Source organism: Cannabis sativa, chromosome 9 (assembly GCF_029168945.1).
Source record: "Cannabis sativa cultivar Pink pepper isolate KNU-18-1 chromosome 9, ASM2916894v1, whole genome shotgun sequence".
NCBI classification, from domain to species: Eukaryota; Viridiplantae; Streptophyta; class Magnoliopsida; order Rosales; family Cannabaceae; genus Cannabis; species Cannabis sativa.
This window is the reverse complement of record NC_083609.1, coordinates 27,988,754-28,013,657: the sequence shown is the minus strand read 5'-3', so window position 1 is coordinate 28,013,657 and position 24,904 is coordinate 27,988,754. Positions and strand designations below refer to the sequence as shown.

General features: G+C 33.6%; 2 protein-coding genes across 2 annotated transcripts; both read right to left on the bottom strand.

Annotated features, from left to right (window-relative positions):
• Window positions 1-4,245: 4,245 nt before the first annotated feature.
• On the bottom strand, window positions 4,246-5,428 carry LOC133031338 (B3 domain-containing protein REM19-like). The gene is made up of 5 exons (XM_061104821.1): window positions 5,321-5,428; window positions 5,122-5,238; window positions 4,902-4,995; window positions 4,620-4,798; window positions 4,246-4,524 (listed from the first exon to the last, which is right to left on the bottom strand). Exons 1-5 carry the CDS (start codon window positions 5,426-5,428, stop codon window positions 4,246-4,248), a joined length of 777 nt encoding a protein of 258 aa, XP_060960804.1.
• Window positions 5,429-19,808: 14,380 nt separating this feature from the next.
• Window positions 19,809-21,218, bottom strand: LOC133031337 (uncharacterized). Its single transcript, XM_061104820.1, has 3 exons — window positions 21,164-21,218; window positions 20,485-20,704; window positions 19,809-20,274 (listed from the first exon to the last, which is right to left on the bottom strand). Exons 1-3 carry the CDS (start codon window positions 21,216-21,218, stop codon window positions 19,809-19,811), a joined length of 741 nt encoding a protein of 246 aa, XP_060960803.1.
• Between the last annotated feature and the right edge of the window lie 3,686 nt (window positions 21,219-24,904).

Sequence of the window (24,904 nt, the reverse complement as noted above, 5' to 3'; positions counted from 1 at the left end):
CCTGAAGGCTAGCAGCTCCTTCTTGCTGCAGTTCATTCAAGAAAGGAGTCCCAGTGCGGATGCCTGCTTGGAGAAGTGCAAGCTGTTGTCCGTCGTCAACTTTCTTGGTTTTCGAGGCTTCCTCTCGAAACCTCTTTATATAATTCTTCAAGGTCTCGGTGGGCAGTTGCTTGATATTAGTCAAGGCACTGACCTCCAGATTGACCTTTCTTGCGGCGACAAACTGTCTCCAGAAGTTGGTCTGTAGTTTGTTCCAACAGCCCACGGATCCTAGTTCGAGTTTTTTGAACCATTCCTTCGCAGACCCACTTAGGGTAAGTGGGAAGCACAGACATTTGGCGTCATTTCTGACCCTCATGACCGTCATGACACGGTTGAACCGTGACAAGTGGTCGCTAGGATCGGAGTTCCCGGTATAAGCTGCCATTTCGGGCATCTTGAAGTTCTTAGGGAGCTCCGCCTCTAAGATGTGCTTAGCACATGGCTCTCGATCCTCGCTGTCTGAGTCGGAGTCATCTCCTTTCTGTCTCCGGGAGACTCAGGCAATGTCTTTTCGAAGTATGGCGAGTTCCGCCATAATTCCTTCATTTAACGTACCCGTGGAGACCGCAGGTCCGTATCTTTTTTGGTCAAGGTGATCTCGGAGATCACCTTGGTTCCCATTGATTTGATTTCTCAAATTAACGGGAGGACACCTCTGTCCTCTTCTCCCTCTACCCCCGGGTTCTTGGTGCACGGAAACGCTTTTTCGGTCCCCTCGATCCTGAGGGCCAAAGCTCCCTTTTTGGGGCTTGCCCCTCTGCGGACCTTTCCCTTTAGGGAAATCTGAGCGGACCTTTCGCGGATCCTGCGCCTTTTTCTTTCGCCCCGGGGTAGAAGTAGGGTTTTTTGTTTGGTTCCCTTCAGCAGGGTACCTTATAGGGCTAGGCTCCCTAGATTTCTTCTGTTGGGAACTAGGCGAAGACGTCGCTGGCTCTTTGTCAAGTCCAGCGGTCATTGCCTTGGGGTGCACGTGAATGCCAGCTGCCTCCATGGCTTTTTGCATGGCCAGCATCACTTCTTACATGATCTGATTTTGCGCTTTCTGAGCTTCGATCTCGGCTTCGTGATCAATAGCTTTTTGTCTGAGAAGCACCAGTTCTGAGTAACTACCTTCGTCATAGGCATACTCGTCGAGGTTTCCCTCGTAGTCATCATCGGGGATTATTTCCTCTTCCTCGAACCCCTCTGCTGCTCTTGAGGCTACGTCTTCCTCATTCGGGTCTTGAGCGTCTTCAAGAGGGCGAGGCTGACGAGTACTTCTAGTCTCCACCATGTTTGTGAAGTCAAGTGTTTGTTTACAGTGGCTTTCTTCAGCTCTCAATGAAAGCACCAAAATGTTGACCGAGATTTTTGGCAACTAATAAAATATTATAAAATTACCGAGCTGTAAGAAAGTGAGAGAAGGATTTTTACATGGTTGGGGCGTTAATGAGCCTTAGTCCACGAGTCTTTGTTATTTATGGATGTATTTAATACAGAGAATATACTTGGGAGAATTTCACCCTTATAAATACAGAGAATGTTCTTGGTGAGTATTTACTCTACTTGCTCATATGCAGCCCAAGATTCTCGATCCCATTTAATGAGCTTTGAGGGGGTATTTATAGTGTTTTTGGTGGGGTAATCCCTAGAATTGTCCTTACAAGTGTATCTGTAAGTATCCATAAAATTGGGTATTCCCAATGAATATACCATGGGTAATGCATGGTCAAATCCCTAGGTGTTGTAGGGTTTTTATGTGGAATGTCCTTTTTGTCTTTTGATTGACGTGACTCTTCACGGTGTAGCCGTCGCTAGACTTAAATGATCATTACTGTGCCGCTGCTGGTTGGAGGTTGTGCCGTCAGACTTTATTGCGTGTAGCAGTCCCAACACGCATCCTCCCATGCGGCATTTAATGCGACTTGATTGCTTAGGAGAAGCCTGACACCTTCCGGAGATGCCTTAGCGCTATTCGAGTCTCCGGGAGCATATAGGGTTCCATGTGCCTTCTCCGGGGGCTACGTCCTGGACGTTACCTTATGGCATAAAGACTTAGCAAATATTGTGAATTGCTTGATCCACGTGTCCTTATCTGATTGGTCCACGTATATTGGGCAAAATCAGGGGCAACACTTACCAACTTGGTGTTGGGAGGAGTTTGTTCAATAATAATATTGAAAATATGGTGAGCAGTAAGAGGAAACTGTGTCTCAATCTGAGCAATTTGGCTATCAGAAAAGGCCATAATTGAAGAGTTTTCCATGCTTTAAAAATACTAAATAATAAAGGGGAAATATGTATGGAAATAATTAAGGTGAAAGCGCAAAGAACAACTCTTTGTTGTTTCTGTGTCTATGATCAAGTTTACTCTTTCACACCCCAAACTTTCCCTTTTTTATAGATATCCAAATCTTATAATTACAACATTTCTATTTTTAATGCCAAACTTTCTTTTTTTATAGTTTTAAAAGGTATAGGTTTTCTTTTTTTTTTTAAAAAAATTATTTTACAGAAATATCTTCTTTTAAAAAAACGTTAAAAATATAGAAAAATAGGAGTTACATTTCCACTCTAAATATGCGCCTATGAGTACACCCTAATTTTTTTTTTAGAAAAAAATAATTAATTAATTAACAAAATTATTTAATTAAATTATACATATGACATTCAAAATGCCACATAAACAATTTGTTTGTCATGTATAACTTAAAATAAGAGGAGCAAACAAGAATAGTTCAAAAAAAAAAAAAAAATCAGACGGCGTAATTTGAAAATAAAAATTGTTCAGAGAAATATATCCAATTTATTATTTATAATTTTAATTAAAACTGACTAGGATAATTTGATAATTTATCTATTTTTTTTTTAAAAAAAAAACATCTCTATTTTCTCTCGACTTTTGGGAGGATATTTTGATGTAGGCCCTACACTATATAGTTTTTTTTTTTTTTTTTGAAAAGTCGTTTTTATAGTTTTTAAAGGTATATGTTTACAATAACAAAAACCTTATAGGTTTACGTAAATATTATTTTAGACCTTGTATTTTGTAAAAGTTATTAATTAGACTATTTATTTTGTTAAATGATAAAATAAACCCTATATTTTTAAAATTGTACAAATAAGACCGTGAATTAATTTTTTATCAAAATAAAACTTAATAATAATCTGTTCTAAAAATTTTATGACAAAACTGGTTGCATTTTCTGTATCTGTTCGTGTTAGAAATTATCTTAAAGTTGGTTATATTAAAAAAATAAAATTATTAAAAATTGAGCTCATTGTCTTATTTTTATTATTTTAGAACATTCAACCTTGCAAATTTGTCTTTACAAAAAGTGCCACAACCCTTATAAAAATAAGATATATATTTTTTTAAAAGAAAAAAAATTATAGAAATTTTTTTAGAAAAAAAAAAAGTTAAAAGAATATAGAAAAATAGAAGTTATATTTGCACCCAAACTACCCAAGACTAAAAGATAGGTATGACTGTATGAGTACACCTCAAATTTAATTTTTTTTTGTCAGAAAAAAAGTTCAAATATATTTTTATTGTTTAGTGAAATTATTAAAATAGACAAGTTTAATTTTTATATATTCCCCCAAATTAATGAAACTAAAATTGTTTTTTTAGTGCCGAAAACTGTTCTAAAAGAATAAATTTACATTTATTAGTGTTGGTTAATAATTAGAGAGTCTAATAATTATACTATATTTTAGAATATAATGTGATATGTACTGTTAATGAAATATGAATTCTTAATATTTTGTTTGACAAAATAATTAGTAATTATACAAAAAAAATAATATTTTTTAATAATTAATATTTAAAATAAAAAAGTTTTAATAATTACATGGTATAATTACACTCAATTCTTACGAGACTATGAGATTCGTAAAGTGTAATTGAAATCTCTCAATTACTCTTAATTACACAATTACAGTGTAATTACATACATGATTAGACAAGCGTGCTAAATTGTACAACCTCTAACTACACTCAAATCTATTTACACCATGACAAAATAACAAGTGGAATAATAAAATTCAAGAAACACCCTTGGTAAGCTTAGAAATTCTAACTAGATTTTTAGTGATACTTATTTGATATTAAAGATGATCTGATAAAAACAATATGTGATTGGTAAAGAATTTTTTTTTAATTGAGAAAGTTTATTATACATTTAAAGGCATATTTCAATCAATCCATACAATTACAAGAGTTTATTGTTGAGTCATACTACTTTCACTTTGTCTAAATATGGTAACTTTAACCTCAAGTTTATTCTTGAGGATCAGCTCAAAGATGCATACATCATTTGGCTGAAGAGAGTTGTGTCTTGCAAATGCACGCCACCCACTAGAAAACCTATGCTCTAATCCAGAAGATGATGATCCCTTATTAACAGTTAAATTCACATGCCAATATTTCTCACCAACCCAAAGACAGACAATTTGTGTCTTTTTCTCAAACCAAGAGTTTGCAATAGCCACTGGAATATACTGCACAAACAAAAATTAATATAGTGAATTATCTACAAAGAAAGACAATTTTGATACAGAGATATCTATGAATGAGAGCAACAACTTGTACATACCAATTTTCCATTTCCACGCAATTGATGTGCTCCCAATTTTACTTGGAAGTAAGAATTGTCTGAGAAGAATTTGCTGGCTGCTTCAGATGAAGAGCTCTTATTATTATTATTATTAGTGCCTTTGCCTTGATTGTCATGATCAGTATTTGCTTCAGATACTGGTTTTGTCTTATTTGCAGCTGAAAACAACAATAGTGTATAATTAAGTTAACTCTGTAGCTATATTTGCATTCAATTATAATTCTCACCTAGATTGTTATAATGATGATGATGAATATATACCTTCAGAATTACCATAAAAACTAATCTTCCTTATCTTGTTGGGCCGAGAGTTTGAATCTTCATTAGAATCATCAATATCAACAACATTATGCTCCTGAAAATAATGAGTAAGAGAATAATCAAATACCATAACATTGAACTCAGAGTTTACTTAAAGAATAATAGCATTAATTATTTGTGTTGTGCAAATTTACTCCAACTCTTTTCTATTAATTCATACCTTTTCATCACCACTTTTGGTCAACTCTGCCTCCTCTGTTGATCCACATGGAAGCTTACGAAATACATGATTCGATAAGGAGTCACAATATTTCATCCAAAATGCCTTTGAAATTTGCTGCACAAGGCAACACCATAAAAATAAATTAATTAATGGAAGATAATTGATGTTAATAATATAATAATGTATGGTTACTTACCAACTTGGTGTTGGGAGGAGTTTGTTCAATAATAATATTGAAAATATGGTGAGCAGTAAGAGGAAATTGTGTCTCAATCTGAGCAATATGGCTATTAGAAAAGGCCATAATTGAAGATTTTCCATGCTTTAAAAACACTAAATAATAAAGGGGAAATATGTATGGAAATAATTAAGGTGAAAACGTAGAGAAAAACTATTTGTTGTTTCTCGTCTCTATGATCAAGTTTACTCTTTCACACCCCAAACTTTCCTTTTTATAGATATCCAAATCTTATAATTACAACATTCCCATTTTTAATGGCAAACTTTCCTTTTTATAGATATCCAAATCTTATAATTACAACATTCCCATTTTTAATGGCAAACTTTCCTTTTTATAGTTTTAAAAGGTATAGGTTTCTCTTTTTTAAAAAAATAAGATATTTATATATTTTTTTTTTTAAAAAAAAACGAGATCATTTTATGGAAATATCTTTTTTTTTTAAAAAAAAAGTTAAAACAATATAGAAAAAAAGGATACTTTACCTTTATTTTTTTTAAAAAAAATGAAAAGTTAAATATATTTTTATTCTTTCGTGAAATTATTAAAATAGACAATACTAAAATAAATTTTATTTTTTATCTTTTAATAAGAATATTCCCTTAAAATACTGAAACTAACCGTTTTTTTGTTTCTGTTAAGCAAAAATTTTTACATTTAAAATATTAAAGTAAATGCAAAACACAATTTCACCTATGCCAAAAGTATAACATAAGAGTTTATTAATTTAAGTTCGACCCATCCAAGATTATAAAAATAATCTCTTAATTACAATCCTTTTATTTAAAGGAAATACCCTTTGATTCCAATTATAATGACATTAAATAATTAAAACAATTAGGGAAAATTTGGAGTGAATTTGGAATTGCAGCTGAACTCAGTCCATTTAATTAACCGAGCTGCCTACATACCTTCTTTATGAAGGATCAAGCCTAGTTCAGAATACGGTATTTTAGAATTTGGATATAAGGATTCCGGTAGATGACCACTTTCAGGAATCCTGTGCTATTTTGAGAATTTAGAAAAATTCCTAGGCATATGACCTTTTATGGAATTTTGAGAGTTGTGTTTTATACCATTTTGCGGTATCGGGGACTGCACTTAGTCTTAGCAACTAAGTTGCCTACGTATCCTTTTATAGAAATCAAGTCAAACGTAGTTCCAACAATCTTTGTGAAAGTTAATTCACTTTGCCATTTTGAGGTGAATGACCTCATTTAGCATTTTGAGATAAGAGAACCTCACTTGAGATTTTTTGAGGTAAAAGACCTCATTTGAGAATTTTGAGGTGAATGAGCTCATTTAGAGTTTGATGAGGTTAATGACCTCATTTGGAATTTTGAGGATTTGTGATTGTACTTAATCTTAGCAATTAGGTTGCCTACGTACCCAAAATGGGAACAAATCGAACGTAGTTCATAATTTTAATTTTTTTTATGAGGTGAATGACCTCTTTTTCTTTGGAATGCCATTTAATTTGTTATGGCTTTGAATTTTAGTGCACTTTTTAATTTTTAGGTAAAATTACCATATTTGAGATTTTTGTGAGGTTAAGACCTCTTTGAAATTTGGTGAGGTGAATGACCTCTTTAATATTCCAAGATTAATTTTAGTGAGCTCATTTGGAATTTTGTGCCATTTTGTATGACTTTGGAATTTTACTACTTTTTTGTGATAAATTTGGGCTTTGAAATCTTTTTATTATCTTTTATAAACTTTAGAATTTTATTACTTTTTTGTGATGAACTTCAATTTTGTTATCTTTTTATAAAAAGATAATTTGATTGATATTTTAATTAATTATTCAAAATTTAGGGGAATAATAATTATTTATTATCAATTGAGATACTTTTTTTTTAAATTGAGTCATGTGAGTAAGACAGATACAATTTTGATATATTATATATCATTATTTTATACTTAAAATCTGATACTGATTTTAAATTAATGATACGAAAATATCAAATGTTTGTATCCTAATACCTCTGTGAATTTAAATCATTATACTCTATGAAATAGGAATAGTTTAAGAGGTATATAAATCTGAGCCCACAATCGACTCACACACATATATACATCCACATGGAGTGAGTCAGTAGAGGTCTTTTTTATTTCATCTTCGTACATACGTCATATATGGATACTAGTTAGAAGTTACGTGCCAAGGCACGTAAATATTAGTTTTATTTAAAGTTTAGTTTTGTGTTTTTTTATTTAGATTGTATCTAAATGTATGATCATGCGAATGATTTGTTTTTATTAAAGTAATAATATAATTAGGTATATTTAAGTCATAACAAAATAATACTTATTATTTACTTATAGAAAATTTAAAGGAACAAGATATAAGTTTTGCAAAATTTAAAACAAACATTATGTAACTAAAATTAAAGAAAATGTGCAATCTTAAAATAGAAGAAAAAATTATTAAAAAAGTCTTAATATATGGAATATTATTTGAAAAATTAAAAAGAGTATAGTGAAACTTCTTCCTAATCTTCTATTGGTTCAGCTGCTTGAATGGTGAATTGATTGTACTTTCAAATCATCGTTCGTTTTGGATCTATATACAACTGAACTCTCCATTTAAAAAACCTACTCAATTTAAAAAAATACAAGTTGAGAAATGTCATTAGACAAGCACTTTTAATATATAAAGATATCTATTTGTATTTTTTGTTTGCTTTAGAAGTGTTCTACGATTTAGAGTAGTATATAGATTTTTTACTTTTTTAAAAAAATACAAAAATAAATAGATATGTTTGAGATATTTTAGATAGATAAAAGTTTAAAAAATAGAGAAAAATACGAGAAAATAAATAAATATTTATAAATTTAATAAAAGATTTAAAAAAAATAAGAGAATTAAGAAAAAAACAAATAGTGCTATTTGGAGATATTCTAAAGTGTCACGTCACTGTCTCATATCTCTTTTTTATGTATATAACTAGTAAACAAACTGCGCTTCGCGTGCGGTTGTAAAACTATATTAAATTTCAAATTTTGATATTTTTTTATATTATATATATGAACAAAATAAGATTTAAAAAATATTACTTATAAATCTATACAAAACTCATCATAATTTTAAAATTATTGTCCTCATCGTATATGACTTTCACTATTTCTCACTTATAAGTTGTAATCACTATTATATTAAAGGTCATTGTCATCACCGTATTAACAATTGAGAATAAAATAATGAAATAAAAATTTGAAAATGAAAATGACCATGTAAAATTTAATAATTGATGAGTAATTATACTGTAATTTAGTGACTAAAAAAATAAATTTATATTATTTATTAATTAGTTAGGAATAGCTTTCAAATATTTCTAAATATGTGTTCTAACAAATATCTATATTATATTTGTACCTATTATAGAAAATTTTGATCTATTATCATATCATCAAATAAAAAAAAAAATAGAAAGTGCATAAAGAAAAAAAAACCTTTTTAGTTCACTAAATCTTCCCCCGTACTGTTGTTCAATGTCATCGATTCTGTTGATTCCAATAGAACACCAATACCTATCAAAACAATTAAAATAGATGAGTAAATTAATTTAAAAATTATTAAATATTTATTATTTGTGATAAAAGAAACATGGATATATGAAAAAAAGGGAGTGGGAGTGGGAGTGGGAGTGGGAGTGGGAGTGCCGTAAGTAAGGAGTGTGGTGTGCTCCGATTGTTTAACAGAAAATGTGTGCCTGATTGGCAGTTTTTTAATATCTCCCTAGCTATTTTAGATTTAATTAATAGTTTTAAACTTTGTAGCTTCAGATATGTTAAGCGTACGAACTTGGTTTTTGTCGATGGGTTGGCCAAAAGTGTGAGAACTTCTGCACTCTCACCTGGTGTTTATGTAGGGGAGGGCATTTTTCCTGTAATGCCCATTTTGTTTTCCCAGTAATGAACTTATTGTTCCTTCAAAAAAAAAAAAGTAAGGAGTGTGAGAGATATAATATATCTATATGTAGGTTTTTGTTAGGATATTTAATAATTTATATGGGTTTAGAAAGAAAAAAAAAATATCTACTTTTTTTATTTTGTTAAATTGAAAAAATATAAATATGTTTTTTTAAGGAATTCAGTATAGACGAATATATTGCGTATACGATTTTTTTTTTCTTTTAACTTTATTTAAGTATATAAATATAGATGTGATTTTTTTTAATTAATTAGTGAATTAATAGTTATAAATTGAATAAAAAATAAGAAAAAAGAGAAAATTAAGGAGAGAACATATAAAGTTATTTAGAGTGATTGTAGACTGCCACATCACCGCCTCATACTTCTCCTTTATATATTGTAGACTGTCACATCACCGCCTCATACTTCTGCTTTATATATATATATATATAGACTAGATGAGAGTTACGTGGCGAGCCACGTAAATATTAGTTTTATATAAGTTCTAGTGGTTTTTGTTTAAAAATTCAGTAACTAAGCAACAGGAACAACAATGGTCAATAGATCTATTTAAGTTTTTCATATTTGTAAAGATTATAAATCTAAAATTTTAATTTTCTTGATTTGAGATTTTGAATTGTTCTGATTTATTTGTTTATGAATTTATTGAAATACTTGAATATTTATTTGTTCTGATTTTGAATTGTTCTGATTTATTCATACTTGAATATTTATATTGATGATTGTTAATGAATGAGAACTATATACTATATTTAAAGAAATGGATTCATTTATTAATTACTAAAGAAATCAAATTCATTAATCCTAATTAAAAATATATTTTTTTTTTGAATAAGTTAATCATCAAGTTGCTAATTCTGGTAGCCACCTTTGTATATATTCTTGATTGTATATAACCCGAACTTTGGGATTCTCATCAATAAGACTGATTTCTTCTTCTTCAATTCCTTTATCTTCCTCTCTTTCTCTTAAACTCTTTCTTGATTTTATAATGGTCTAGAAGAACTAATAATTAGTAACTAATGAACTATCTCTCAACTTCCAGCCAAAAAAGAAAATTAACTATCTGTCAACAACGGGGATTGACAAGTTATCCCATGAATTGTTTAATATTTTGTCATAACAAAGCTAATTATGTAAACCAATTGATCACTCCAATTCTCCAAACATGTTTATGAATTGTATACTTTATGTACAAACTCTTTCAAACACAAGCAGAGTTCCTCGTTCAAAAGTTATCGTAAGAAAATAAATAAATAAATTAATCTGTTTGGATTTTACAGAATTTTCGAATGTTCTTCTGTTAGCATTTGTTATCCTGGGAATCAAATTCCTAAGTGGTTCAACTACCGATGCAACGGGTCTTCTATACACGTTAAGCTTCCACATCAATGGAGAAACTCCAACTTCTTGGGATTTTCTCTATGTGTTGTTGCAGCGCCTTTTTCAGAGGACAATTTCCACCAGCAAATGTGGAAAGAAAGATTACCCCTATTTTTGTATACGTTTATCGGTAATGGAGGAAGAAAGATAGGTATTTTTGAATGGGGATAATATATTTTCTTAAAAACCGGAGTGCAAAGCCATAGCTGCGTTTGGTTGATCGTAAACCAAAGCTAGAGAATTGGATTTGATAATTTGGGGATATATAGTTTGTTAGAGATATATGTGGCTAAGATATTTTTTTTAATTTAAAAAAAGATTGTTTAATTTTTTGGGTTTAATTATTGGGTTTATTTATTAACGGGAGATCAAACCTATTAACATCGTTAAATTTAACAGAATATTCTTTTATTTTTAAGGTATATTCTGTTAAAGTAAGAAACCAAGAAATGTCGTTAGATAGACACTTTTAATATATAAAGATATATAGATTGATTGATATATTAATCTTTATATATTGATTTATTTTTTCAATGCAAACCATGCAACAAGCAAAAGAAATTAGATTTTGCATATTTGAGCTAGTGTTTGAAAAGTATCAATTGGAAATTAGGGCAAATAATATTCGATTTTGGGTCAATTTAAAACCGGCAAAAATAAATTTTTTTGTAGTAATAAAACTTTTTTATAATTTAGTTCCTTATGCAAAAAAAGACAAGGATAAATTAGAACTTTGTGATGTATCTTCTATATATATTTTATAATTTGAGTGGAAGTATAAAATGGAATAGAATAAAAAGAGATAATTTTCATTCCATTGTCTTATTTGATTACATATTAAAGTATTGAAATGTCATTCCAATAAAATGACCTTTCTAATGTTTTGGTAAATTAATTATTTCATTTTGAAATGAAAATAAATTCTATTCCAAGACATTATGAAAAAAAACTAATAATTTTTATATTAAATTTTTTTTCATACATTTTAAGTTTTATTCTATTTTATTTTTACTTTTATTTCTATTCTCATTACTCTTTTTATGTTTTCATTCCCACACTTTATTTTACGTTTTCCTATTTCTTTATGGATTGTATTTATGATGGCAGTTATCTCTTTTTTTTTTCCTTATACTTTTTTTATTATTATTTTTCAGAATTTAGTACGTCCTTAAAGATAAAAACTTTGTGTACAAGTGGTACAAAGTAACATATATCTTTTTTATTTGCTCCTATTGTAATAATCAAAATAGGATATAGCTAAGATAGCTTAGATTCTAAAATAAAACAAATTAAATAAATAGGATAGTAACAAGAGTCTGACCCATAATTATCCAAGTATATAGAACGTATAGTTTTGATTGTTACAATGAGAAACAAAACATTCATGGTTTGATGTGGGGATGAGTTGGTGAAGCACTATATCTTCACATAATCCAAAACTGCATACGTATGGGCTTACAACACAAACACTTTTTAGTAACTGGTAGCTAGCTATTTATACAAACATGACTGAGAAAGAAAAAATTAAAACACATCTTGTATACTAAAGGAATGGTATGTAAAAAGACAAATAAACAAATTAATAAATATGCAAGAGATAAAGGGAATATCAATTCTACTAAAAAAATATATTTCATAACTGTTCCAATCATATATATCTCAACATCCCAAAAACCTTGCAGAAAGAAAGCCATTACTGAAGAAGCTCGACTAAATGTAATGTAATTAAACCAAGCCAAAAATGAAATATAAGTATAAAGTGGTTGTTTTAGTGATACAGAGGCAATTCTTAATCTCCAAGTTGGTTGATTGGCAACACTGGAATCAGGTTTTGAGAGAGATGAGTTGAAAAAACAGGGGAAGCTGAAACTGAGGACAATGGGACAAAGCCTGTGCTAGTAACGGTCTGACTCTTCTTTTGAGTTTGAGGAGAAACTTCAGGTGAAATCACAGCAGGCAATTCTGTCTTTGATGCAGATATCAAACCCTTAGCAACTAACGAGCTAAGGAGGATAGATATTGGATCAAAGGCTTTCTTAGCAACATTCCAAATATTTTCCTGCAGGAGACGAAGATAGTGCAAGAGATAAGACATATAGGTCTTACAAATTATGAATTGAGACAATGACTTTGACTCAGGTAATCTCACAAATAAATATGAGAGTATAATATAAAGAATAATCAATCCAACAGCAATAAGGATGTAAAAAACCAATATAAAATTGAAGTGCCTAACAAGTACTCGAGCTGATCCATAGCTCCTCTCCTCTAAAAGCCAGCATAATATTGAGGAATTAGAACATAGGAACTTATCTAAAATTAAACAAGTAAGGAAAATACAGAATAAACAGCTGCCTTACCTGGAAAACACGTGAACTGAACAGGTTGATGGTTGATACACTGCTTCCTTCTTCTCCTATATATCCAACAGAAAAAACATACATTATTATAGATAATAATGGATATAATCCAGACAACAAATGATCACATTTGAATACCATATTCTTTGCTCACCTTCCATCCACATCGAATGCAATAATAATAATAATAATAATAATAATAATAATAATAATAATAATAATAATAATAATAATAATAATAATAATTTTATTAACTAATCGCAACTACACCCAAAAACAGTTTTTATGTGCAACAAATGTGTATGATGCTCTTTGCCTTTTCAAAAGACTTGTAAGGTTCAGAATGCTCATTTCCAATTAAAAGTGCCATTACTTGAAAAGATTGAAAAATTACAATAAGAGTAAGTTTACGTTTATAGTGTGAGGAATTAATGTTGCGAAAATTATTAATTACTACGCAAGTGCACGCAATCAAGTAGTATACTCACGCAAGTGAGGTCGAACCACAGGGAATTGGATTAATTACTACTAAACTATACTTATAATTCTATTTGGCAAATCAAAAGTATTTATGATTAAAAAAGGAAGAAAGAAATTCAAGAAACTTAAAGAAACAAGTGAATATTAATCAAGATGAGAGATTAGGGAGGAGAATCCTGTTGTTAGTTTACCACAATCGTTAATGCCTAATTGCTATTCTTTTCTTGAAGTGAATGACAGATTATAAATTAACCTAACTCTTTTTCAGATCTTTTAGGTTCTAAATCACATGTTCTCTAATTAATCTCTTAATTAAACTAACATGAAATCAGCATTAAGCAATAATCTAATTGTCACAAAGGCTATGCAAATACTCTCGTTTCACATCAAAACCTAGATTATCCAATTTTAGCATTCTCAATTCTCACTTTTCAGATTTTGAATTGAGATCATAGAACATGTAGAAGGTGATCAAGCTTACACATGGAATTAAGCACAAATATAGATAATTTCACAAACCAAGATTGAAGGAATGGCAATTAATCATTAACTAGGCAAAACTTAAAACAACATTCATCATCCTCCCTAAATAGGAGTTTAGTTCAAAACATCCATAATCAAATCCATAATTAACATTGAAACAAAAAATAGCATAGAAAAATTAAAGAGAAGAGAAAGAACTAGTTGAAGCAATTGATCCGGGTCGCCACAAGCCGCTCTTCTAGCCTCCTCCTTTATTTCTAGGGCTCCAAATCTGAATGAATCCTAATTTTCACGAACTCCCTCTATTTAAACCAAGTCTCATCTTTAAAATTCGTGAAATTACAAAACTGCCCAAAAATCCCGTCACTGGGGTCCCCGTCGCGACTGGCAATGCCCCCGTCGCGACGGGGTTGAACTTCGATTTCTTGAAAATTTCTCTGCCAGTTCCCGTCGCGACTGGCATGTTTCCCGTCGCGACTGGAACAGGCAGCGACACAATTTTTGGTTTTTCTTCTCGATTCTTTCACCACTTTTCCTCAATTCTTGTACATACTTTCTTTAAACACCCGAGGACCTGAAACAAAAGAATCAAGCGTAATATAGTCCTAAAACTAGAAACAAAGAGTGAAAACTAACCGAAAATAAGACCCAAAACTTAGACTAAAATTAGCCTAACAAATTCCCCCAAACTAGATTCTTACTCGCCCTCGAGTAAGATAAATGCTACTAACTACTAATCTACTAACTGCGCTATAAGATAATCACAATACTACTGCTCATGTGTTGTTCTCTTCCATTGCTCAAACTAGAATTTCAATTCTACCAACTCTAACAATTAATTTAGATGCTCAATTTTTCACATACTGCACAAACACAAGATGACTTCACAATCGAAACAATGTTATAATGGTTTTACTCTTTCCAACCATTCCACTACCCGATAACTCATATGCTTGCATGCTTACCTCTCTCCACTAATGTTGACAACATCCTTTCGGAATCAATAGGGCTTTTTGAGGTTTAGAAAGTATGGCTTAGATATTTGAAAAATGAAAAACAATTTTGGCTAAAGATATCATAAGCACAAAAATAACCCCCAAGCTTCTTCTAATTTCAAATTTCCCAAAGTATTCCCACAACTCGCCATGATTGAAAAAAATTATTTTCCTTCTTATCCTCAACGTCACTGAATTTTATTATTTTTTCCTGAATCATGTTTTTTTTCTTTTCTTTTTCTTTATTTTTTTTCTTTTTTTTTCAGTGATATTGATCTTACAACTTATATTTTTTTTTCTCAATCTTGCACGTTTTTTTTTATATCTTCTCTCACACCATGCATTTTGCTCCCCCAAACTAATTATATAGCTTATGATATCATTGATAAAATAGTGAGGACAAAATTTAACAGGGTGGATACATATTTCGGTTCAACAGGTGAAGAACAAAACAAGTTTAGGCTCAAGAGGGTTAACTAAGGATAATCATTTCATGGTAGGCTTGAAAGGCTCAAACTATCCAATAAATGCCTAAATCATATTCCTATTGAATGTTGTCAAGGATTTCGCCTCAAAAGAATAAAACATGCAAGTTCTAAGCTATCCAGTCAATCTTACCACAAACCATAGTAAAATAATTATAACATATTTCACAGATCATCAAATTGCATTCTTACACATGTTATACAAGCATCCAAACTAATCCAAAGAGTTAACAGAATTAAGCACACAGTTGTTTTGCAATTTCAGAGCACATTACATTAAAGAGCAGCACACGATTATCTTTTAGCTTATTGCCATCCTTAACTAAAACAGAAAAAAAACTAACACAGAAAATTAAAGTGCAGAAAATAAAATTTTTAAATCTCTCCCCCCAAACTAAATATGACATTGTCCCCAATGTGTTAAAATAAAATTGTGGTTGAGAGATACTTACCTGAGCGCCACATCAACAAGCGGTTGACGCCCGTAATAAGCGTCATGCAAGACAACTTGAAAATTATTGTTGTACTCGCCTTCAAGCTTGGCAAGCGATGAGTTTGAACAAAAGTCAGCACCAACAACATAAGACTTTGGATGATGTGCTTGGGGAGAAGCCTTTGGTAACTCGAAGAGACTACAATATGGAGAATGCGGCATTAGTGGAAAATAAGGGTCCATTGGTGGTTCATAATATAGTGGTGTTGACAACCTCAAATCAACAACTACAAGTGATTCTTCTACCACCAATGGCACCTCTTTCTTGCTTTTCTTAAATAACCTCTCAATTGGTTGTTCAGTTTCCTCATGACCATCCACATCCTTGACTATGATTTGATCTTCAATAATTTCATCATTGAGGATGGATGTTTCTTCATTCACCGAATTGAGTTCATCATTTGTTGAGCAAGCATCCAATGTATCCAAATTTTCAACCACTTCAAAGGATTCTTTCTCTTCAATTCTAGGCTCAGTCTCTTCTATGTATTCATCTGATGGTGCTTCTACTATATTCAAACAACTCTCATAACTTTCGTTATTTGAGTTATTATCCTTAAAACTCTCTGAATCCTGCGCCATTAAATTATCACATAGAGCTTTCACCATGTCTGCCAATCGATTAATCTCTTTTGGAAGTGATAGAATATCCTCCTCTTCTTCAATTGGCTGGGGTGAGTTTGGACAATAAGGAGGGTATTGATGACTCCAACCTTGAAGTGATGGATTCGAATGTCAATCATAATCAAAATCTGCCATATCATTCAACAGATTTATTGCTTCATGGCCTCTCCTTAACAAATGCTCTCTAGTAACCTCTGCTCCATAATCCACCCAACTTTTTGTTTCATCATCAAGTCCATTATAAAAGAGCCACGTAAAACATCCACTTTAGAAAGTGGGATAACATCTTTCTCCAAGCTCTTTAAATCTCCTCCAAGCAGAATAGAATGATATTCATTGTGTTGTTGGCCAAAATCCTCAAGATATAGCATCTGGATTTATCTTGCAGGTCAAACTCATAAGTACAACATTAGTAAAATTAAAAAAAAAAAAAAAAACTAAATTAGTACTAAAAAGATAAAAAATTTGAAACAATAAAATTAATACTAAAACTAAAAAGAAAAACCAAATTAGAACAAAATTTAATTTTTAATAATATTACAAAATTTAATCTAAAAGAAACAGATTAGAAATAAGCAAAAATAATTAACCAAAGTAGAAGATAGTATAATTTTATGTAATATCAATCTTTATACAATTCCCCGGCAACGGCGCCAAAAACTTGTTGCGAAAATTATTAATTACTACGCAAGTGCACGCAATCAAGTAGTATACTCACGCAAGTGAGGTCGAACCACATGGAATTGGATTAATTACTACTAAACTATACTTATAATTCTATTTGGCAAATCAAAAGTATTTATGATTGAAAAAGGAAGAAAGAAATTCAAGAAACTTAAAGAAACAAGTGAATATTAATCAAGATGAGAGATTAGGGAGGAGAATCCTGTTGTTAGTTTACCACAATCGTTAATGCCTAATTGCTATCCTTTTCTTGAAGTGAATGACAGATTATAAATTAACCTAACTCTTTTCAGATCTTTTAGGTTCTAAATCACATGTTCTCTAATTAATCTCTTAATTAAACTAACATGAAATCAGCATTAAGCAATAATCTAATTGTCACAAAGGCTATGCAAATACTCTCATTTCACATCAAAACCTAGATTATCCAATTTTAGCATTCTCAATTCTCACTTTTAAGATTTTGAATTGAGATCATAGAACATGTAGAAGGTGATCAAGCTTACACATGGAATTAAGCACAAATATAGATAATTTTACAAATCACGATTGAAGGAATGGCAATTAATCATTAATGTAACGCCCGTATTTCATAATAATAAACTCGAAAATTAATTTTAATAATTTATATATTAATAACCATATGGATCGGGATCCTGAGTATCAAAAGTCAGGTTAAAAGTACTTTACTATTACATATATATATATTTTTTAAAAGTTTTGCGGACATGCATCTTCAAAATACAGACTCAAAATAATAAAAGACCGAAACCCTCCGGGTTGCACTGCCGCGATATGTACAATCATGCCGAGTTCTGCCTCACTGTTCCTCCAGCTTTGCTTTTCCTTTACCTACACAAGGTAGCAAACTGATGAGTCAACAGACTCAGTAAGATATGCAAGAAATATATAAAAGTATTGCAATGTCGGCTTTATGATTAAGCCGCCCTGAGCTCAATAATCAAGCTCACCAAATGGTTAAGAACGTTCTTAAGGGTAGGACGACTACTGTACCAAATACACTAAAGTACCAACTCTGTACTTGTGTTGGTAGAGCCCTAACTGTACTCCCGGGAATTACTAAGTGTTGTACCACGAACACGACGTACCCTGGGTACTCGTGTTGGTAACACCGTAACCACATTAACATGCAATACTATATCAACACTCTAGTAATCATTTTAAATTAGTGCTAGTAGTATAACAATCAAAACAAGCATATACATTCATTTATATATTCTTACGCTATCTTACCTCGTTCCGTGCTCAAGTGTGCCGATCAGCCTGAGTGGAAGTGCAGCTCGACGTTTTACAGGGCCCTAAACCATAATGTTCAAAATCCGATGAGAGACTCGCTAAAACACTTATCGGGGATTTAAAATAGAAACTAAGCTTAACCCTATCGATAAATAGGATGCCAATACCCTAAATTACTTAAAAACGGGAAAAACTAGGGTTCCGGAAAAATTCCCAACCTAAGCAGCCTGCCCAACCGGAACCCCAATTCTCGGGTACCAACCGCCGGCCAGGTTCTTCAGAGGCTTCCTAGAACCGGTCGACCGGTTCATAGCTGGAAACCTCAAAATCGACCCCCACATCACAATTCAATCCCAAACTTTGTAATAACCTCCAGAATACCTGCATACACTACACTAAACCAAACCCAACTAACAGAACCCAACAAATCCAACAAAATCTCAATCCACCATTAGAGAGCTAGGTTTGAGTTTTCAAACTCAATCCTTGCCAAAACCTTGATATAATCCACAAAGACAATTTAAAACAATCTAAACTATCACCAATAAGCTCCAGAATTATAATTAAAGTAACAATTATACATACAGCACCAAAAATCCCAAAACTTAAGCTTAAACCTAACTTATGCTTACTAGAATAAAGAAAAGGATAGCTAGGAATCTTTACCTTAGGTTGAATATTCTTTTTCAGGTTTACAAACTCTAAATTCCAGCAGCAAACACTCCTTCTTGCTGGTTCTTTGGGGTGCACGACAAAGAGAGAAAGGGAGAGATACCTTCTCCTAAGGTTTCCTTCTCTTTTAAGCAAAGCCAAACCTTTTCTTTTTCTTTTTAAATTAATAAACTTATTCACAGCCAACAAAATAACTAGCATAAGACAAAAGAAGTCTTGTAAAAAGACCTTCTTGCCCCCCTCACTAAAAAAAAGGAATTAAAACATCACAAGGGTAAAATGGTCATTTACTAAACCCCGAAAATACCAATACCGCTAAAACCTAACAAAGATACCCCGAATAAATTCTAAATTATATAAAATGCGACTCTCTATAGGCCCAACGTCGCTTTCCACAGCTTCCGAACACAAACACAGAAATTAGGTAATTTACATTAAATAGCATAAATGATATTAAATTTATTTTCCAAAATATACCTTTCATAATTATTAATTAATTTCATACATAAACCTTAATTATTTATCATTTCAGAGTATTAGTCATAGGCGGTCTTTACAATTATCCCCCCGTTAAAAAGATTTCGTCCCCGAAATCTACCTAAACAATTCAAGATGCTGAGTCTTCATATCAGATTCTAGTTCCCAAGTGGCTTCTTCCACTTTGCTATTCCTCGAGAGTACTTTAACCAACGATATGGTTTTAGTTCGAAGGACCTTTTCCTTCCTATCCAGAATTTGCACTGGTTGTTCATCATATGATAAGTCAGGTTGCAATTCCAAGGCTTCATAACTCAACACGTGCATTGGATCAGATACATACTTCCTCAGCATGGAAACATGAAATACATTATGCACAGCTGACAATGATGGAGGTAAAGCCAATCGATAAGCTACTTGCCCAACCTTTTCCAGGATTTCAAAAGGTCCAATAAACCTAGAGCTCAACTTGCCTTTCTTCCCAAAACGTCTGATTCCTTTCATTGGGGATACTCGTAGAAAGACATGATCACCAGGTTGGAATGTAACATCCCGTCGCTTGGGATCTGCATAACTTTTCTGCCTGCTTTGAGAGGCAAGCATTCGAGCTTTGATCTTGTCTATTGCTTCATTCGTCTTCTGGACTAATTCAGGGCCTAGGTATTTCCGTTCTCCTGTTTCGTCCCAATGAATTGGGGAACGACACTTCCTGCCATAGAGCAGCTCATAGGGAGCCATTCCTATGGTACTTTGATAGCTATTGTTATAGGAAAATTCAATCAAAGGCAAATACTTACTCCATGACCCTCCAAAATCCATGACACAAGCTTGTAACAAATCTTCAAGTATTTGAATGGTTCGTTCAGATTGCCCATCTGTTTGAGGATGAAAGGCTGTGCTAAATTTCAGATTAGTTCCCATAGCTTTTTGCAAACTCATCCAAAACTTTGATGTAAATTTAGGGTCTCTATCTGAAATGATTGACTTCGGTACTCCATGAAGACGAACAATTTCTTTCATATACAAATCAGCATACTGATCCACTGAATAGGTTACCTTAACAGGTAAGAAATGTGCTGACTTTGTAAAGCGATCCACTACAACCCAAACTGAGTCGTACATTCTTGTGGTTCTAGGTAACCCAACCACAAAGTCCATTGCAATGTCTTCCCACTTTCATTCTGGGAGTGTTAATGGCTGAAGTAATCCTGCCGGCCATTGATGCTCAGCTTTGATTTGCTGACAGGTTAAGCATTTAGTGATGTAGTCCACTACATCCCTCTTCATCCCATACCACCAGAAGTAGGGCTTCAAGTCTTGATACATTTTGGTGGTTCCTGGATGTAATGAGTAAGGGGTAGTATGAGCTTCTTCTAAAATTTCCTTCTTAAGTTCATTGATATCAGGGACACACACCCGTGCTTTAAATAACAACATCCCATTGTCAGAAATTGAGAAGTCCTTAGCTTTACCTGCTAAGACATCTTCTCGAGTTTTAACCAATTCAGAATCTTCTAACTGGGCCATTCTGATTCTTTCCAACAAATCTGACTGAAGTGTCAGATTAAATAATTTCTCAGTCACTAACTCAATGTTTGCCCTAGTCATTTCCGAGGCTAGCTTAGAGGAAATCATGACCATGTTGGATATCTGATCAGGTCCTTTTCTGCTTAGGGCATCAGCCACAACATTTGCCTTTCCAGGATGATACAAGATTTCACAGTCATAGTCTTTTACCAATTCTAACCACCTTCTCTGTCTCATGTTCAAATCCTTCTGAGTGAAGAAATACTTGAGACTCTTGTGGTCAGTATAAATCTCACACCTTTCACCATACAAGTAATGTCGCCAAATTTTCAAGGCGAACACCACTGCTGCAAGTTCTAGGTCGTGAGTTGGGTAACGCTGCTCATAATCTTTCAATTGCCGAGAAGCATAGGCTATGACTTTATCTGTTTGCATTAACACACAGCCTAAACCCTGCCTTGATGCGTCACAGTACACCACAAACTTTTCTTGATCAGATGGCAAAGCTAGAACAGGAGTTGTAATCAATCGTTGCTTCAACTCTTGGAAACTCTTTTCACATTTATCTGACCATATAAATCGCTGATTCTTCCTAGTTAGCTCGGATAACGGCGTCGCAATTTGGAAAATCCTTCCACAAAATGCTGATAATAACCCGCTAAACCGAGAAAACTTCGAATTTCGGTGACTGTTTTAGGTCTAGGCCAATTCTTTACCGCTTCAATCTTCCCTGGATCAACCATAATTCCATCTTTTCCAACAATATGCCCCAGAAAAGACACTTGTGACAGCCAGAACTCACACTTTTTGAACTTTTCATAAAGTTTATGATCTCTAAGTCGCTGCAGAACCATTCGAAGATGTTGCTCATGTTCTGCTTCTGACCGAGAGTATACAAGAATATCATCGATAAATACAATTACAAAATTATCGAGGAAATCCTTGAATACCCTATTCATGAGATCCATAAAGGCTGCCGGTGCATTTGTTAACCCAAAAGACATAACCAGGAATTCATAATGACCATACCTGGTTCGAAAAGCTGTCTTCGGGATATCCTCTTCTCGAATTCTCAACTGATGATATCCAGACCTCAAGTCAATCTTAGAGAATACTGTCATGCCCTGAAGTTGGTCAAACAAATCGTCAATTCTGGGGAGAGGATATTTATTCTTAATGGTTAACTTATTCAGCTCCCGATAATCAATACACATCCGAAGAGTTCCATCTTTCTTCTTCACAAATAGCACAGGGGCTCCCCAAGATGACACACTAGGCCGAGTGAACCCTAGATCCAACATCCCTTGGAGTTGTATCTTCAGTTCTTTTAATTCAGCAGGTGCCATTCGCTAGGGTGCCTTTGAAACAGGTTCTGCTCTAGGAATTAAATCAATAATGAAATCTATTTCCCGCTAAGGTGGTAATCCAGGCAATTCCTCTGGAAACACATCTAAGAATTCCTTAACTACTTTAACTTCTTCAGGTCCAAGTAACACAGGTTTACTAGAATCTACCACCACTGCTAGAAATCCAACACATCCATTTCGTAACAAATCCCTAGCCTTCAACGCTGAGATTCTTGGAACACGAGAACCTTGGACCGAACCAACAAAAACAAAAGGTTCCTCATTCTCCGGTTCAAAAGTCACCATTTTCCGTTTACAATCAATACTAGCAGAGTATTTGGACAAAAAGTCCATACCAAGTATAATATCAAATTCGGCCAATGGTAACTCCACGAGATCAGCACTCAATTCTCTATCTTCAATTCTAATTAATACTGACCTAACCCACTTTCTTGATACAATTAACTCACCATTGGGCAACAGGGTTCCAAACCCCGTCTCAAAAATATCACTGGGTCTATCAAGCTGATCAAGAACCCTTGATGACACATAAGATCGAGTAGCACCCGAATCAAATAAAACAGTATAAGCAAAACCGTTGATTAGAAGCTGACCTGTAACTACTGAAGGACTGGCAGCAGCATCAGCCTGAGTTATAGCAAAGACACGAGCAGGTACAGGCACAGGTTTGACCTCGGGCTTCGGTTCCTCTTTCTTCAACTGAGGACAGTCCTTCTTGAGATGTCTCACTGAACCACACTGAAAGCAGGCCCTCCGGTTACAAGTTCCGGGGTGATGCTTCATGCAACGCGGGCACTCAGGATAGGAATAAGTCTGACGTCCTCCTCTGTTCTGGTTTCCTCGAAACCTTTTTCCTTGCCCTGAACTTCCTGAAGATGGGAAAGTTCTTTTCTTCTGTTCAAAGGTAGAACTCCCACTCTCTTTTTCAGGACCAGACATAGGGAGAATAGTGATCCCACTAACACCAGAAGACTCTCGGGTTTCTTGCAAAAATTTCACTGCTCCTTCAGCTCGAAGAGCCTTATAAGTTGTGGTATCATTTGTTGTAATAACCAGGTCATGCCTGATCTTGGCATTCAGCCCAGCCAAATACTTTTCTTTCTTGCTAAAGTCTATTGGTACGATTCCGGAGGCCAACTTGGCCAAGCAATCAAACTTGGTTGTATATTCAGTCACTGACATAGCCTCACCTTGTACCAACTCAACAAATTCCTTCCGCTTTGCACTGCGGACTGCCTCATTGTAATATTTGGCGTTGAATAATTCCTGGAACTCTTCCCAGGTCATTCTGGTCACATCCCTGGTGAGGGATACCATCTCCCACCAAATCAGGGCATCTTCTTGAAATTGAAACGTGGCACATGCCACTCTATCATTTCCGACCACTCCCATAAAATTCAGTATTCTTTCGATAACAGTCAACCACTGCTCAGCCTTAAGAACATCAGGACCTCCCAGAAATACTGGAGGTGCTTGTTTTCTGAACCTCTCATATAAAGGCTCCATGCGGTTACCAGCAACATTTTGCTCAGCTGGCACCGCAGGGGCTGCAGGAACCGCAGCAGGCGGTTGCGGGGGAAGCTCAACAGGAGCATCCCGATGCCTAAGTCGTCGGATCTCTTCTTCTTGTTGCTCAATTCTAGTTTGCATCTCAGCAAACCTTTGCTCCCAATCAACCGGGGCCTGAGGTGGATTCTCCTGTCCACCTGTCGGGATACGACCGCGGCCTCTACCGCGTCCACGGGGGTTTTGGGGATTTCTACCACCCCGACCACCTCCGGTCTCAACCAATTCACCCTGCCTTCTAACGTTTCGCTGGTCGTCCATTATTTAGGACTTAGCCTGCGAACCCACAAGGCATGTAGGTCAGACAGTGGTCAAAATATTTTCAAGACCGCAATTAAGATTTAAAACATCTCAATTAATCATATATACAACACAACATATCTTAAAAACAATTTGCAAAAAGAAATAAAGCTTACGAAACCGTGAGTTGAACTCGACACTGGCCTTGATTGTACATATCTTGACGGTCTTCAGTGGACAACCCGGTGGCTCTGATACCAAACTGTAACGCCCGTATTTCATAATAATAAACTCGAAAATTAATTTTAATAATTTATATATTAATAACCATATGGATCGGGATCCCGAGTATCAAAATTCAGGTTAAAAGTACTTTACTATTACATATATTTTTTTTAAAAGTTTTGCGGACATGCATCTTCAAAATACAGACTCAAAATAATAAAAGACCGAAACCCTCCGGGTTGCACTGCCGCGATATGTACAATCATGCCGAGTTCTGCCTCACTGTTC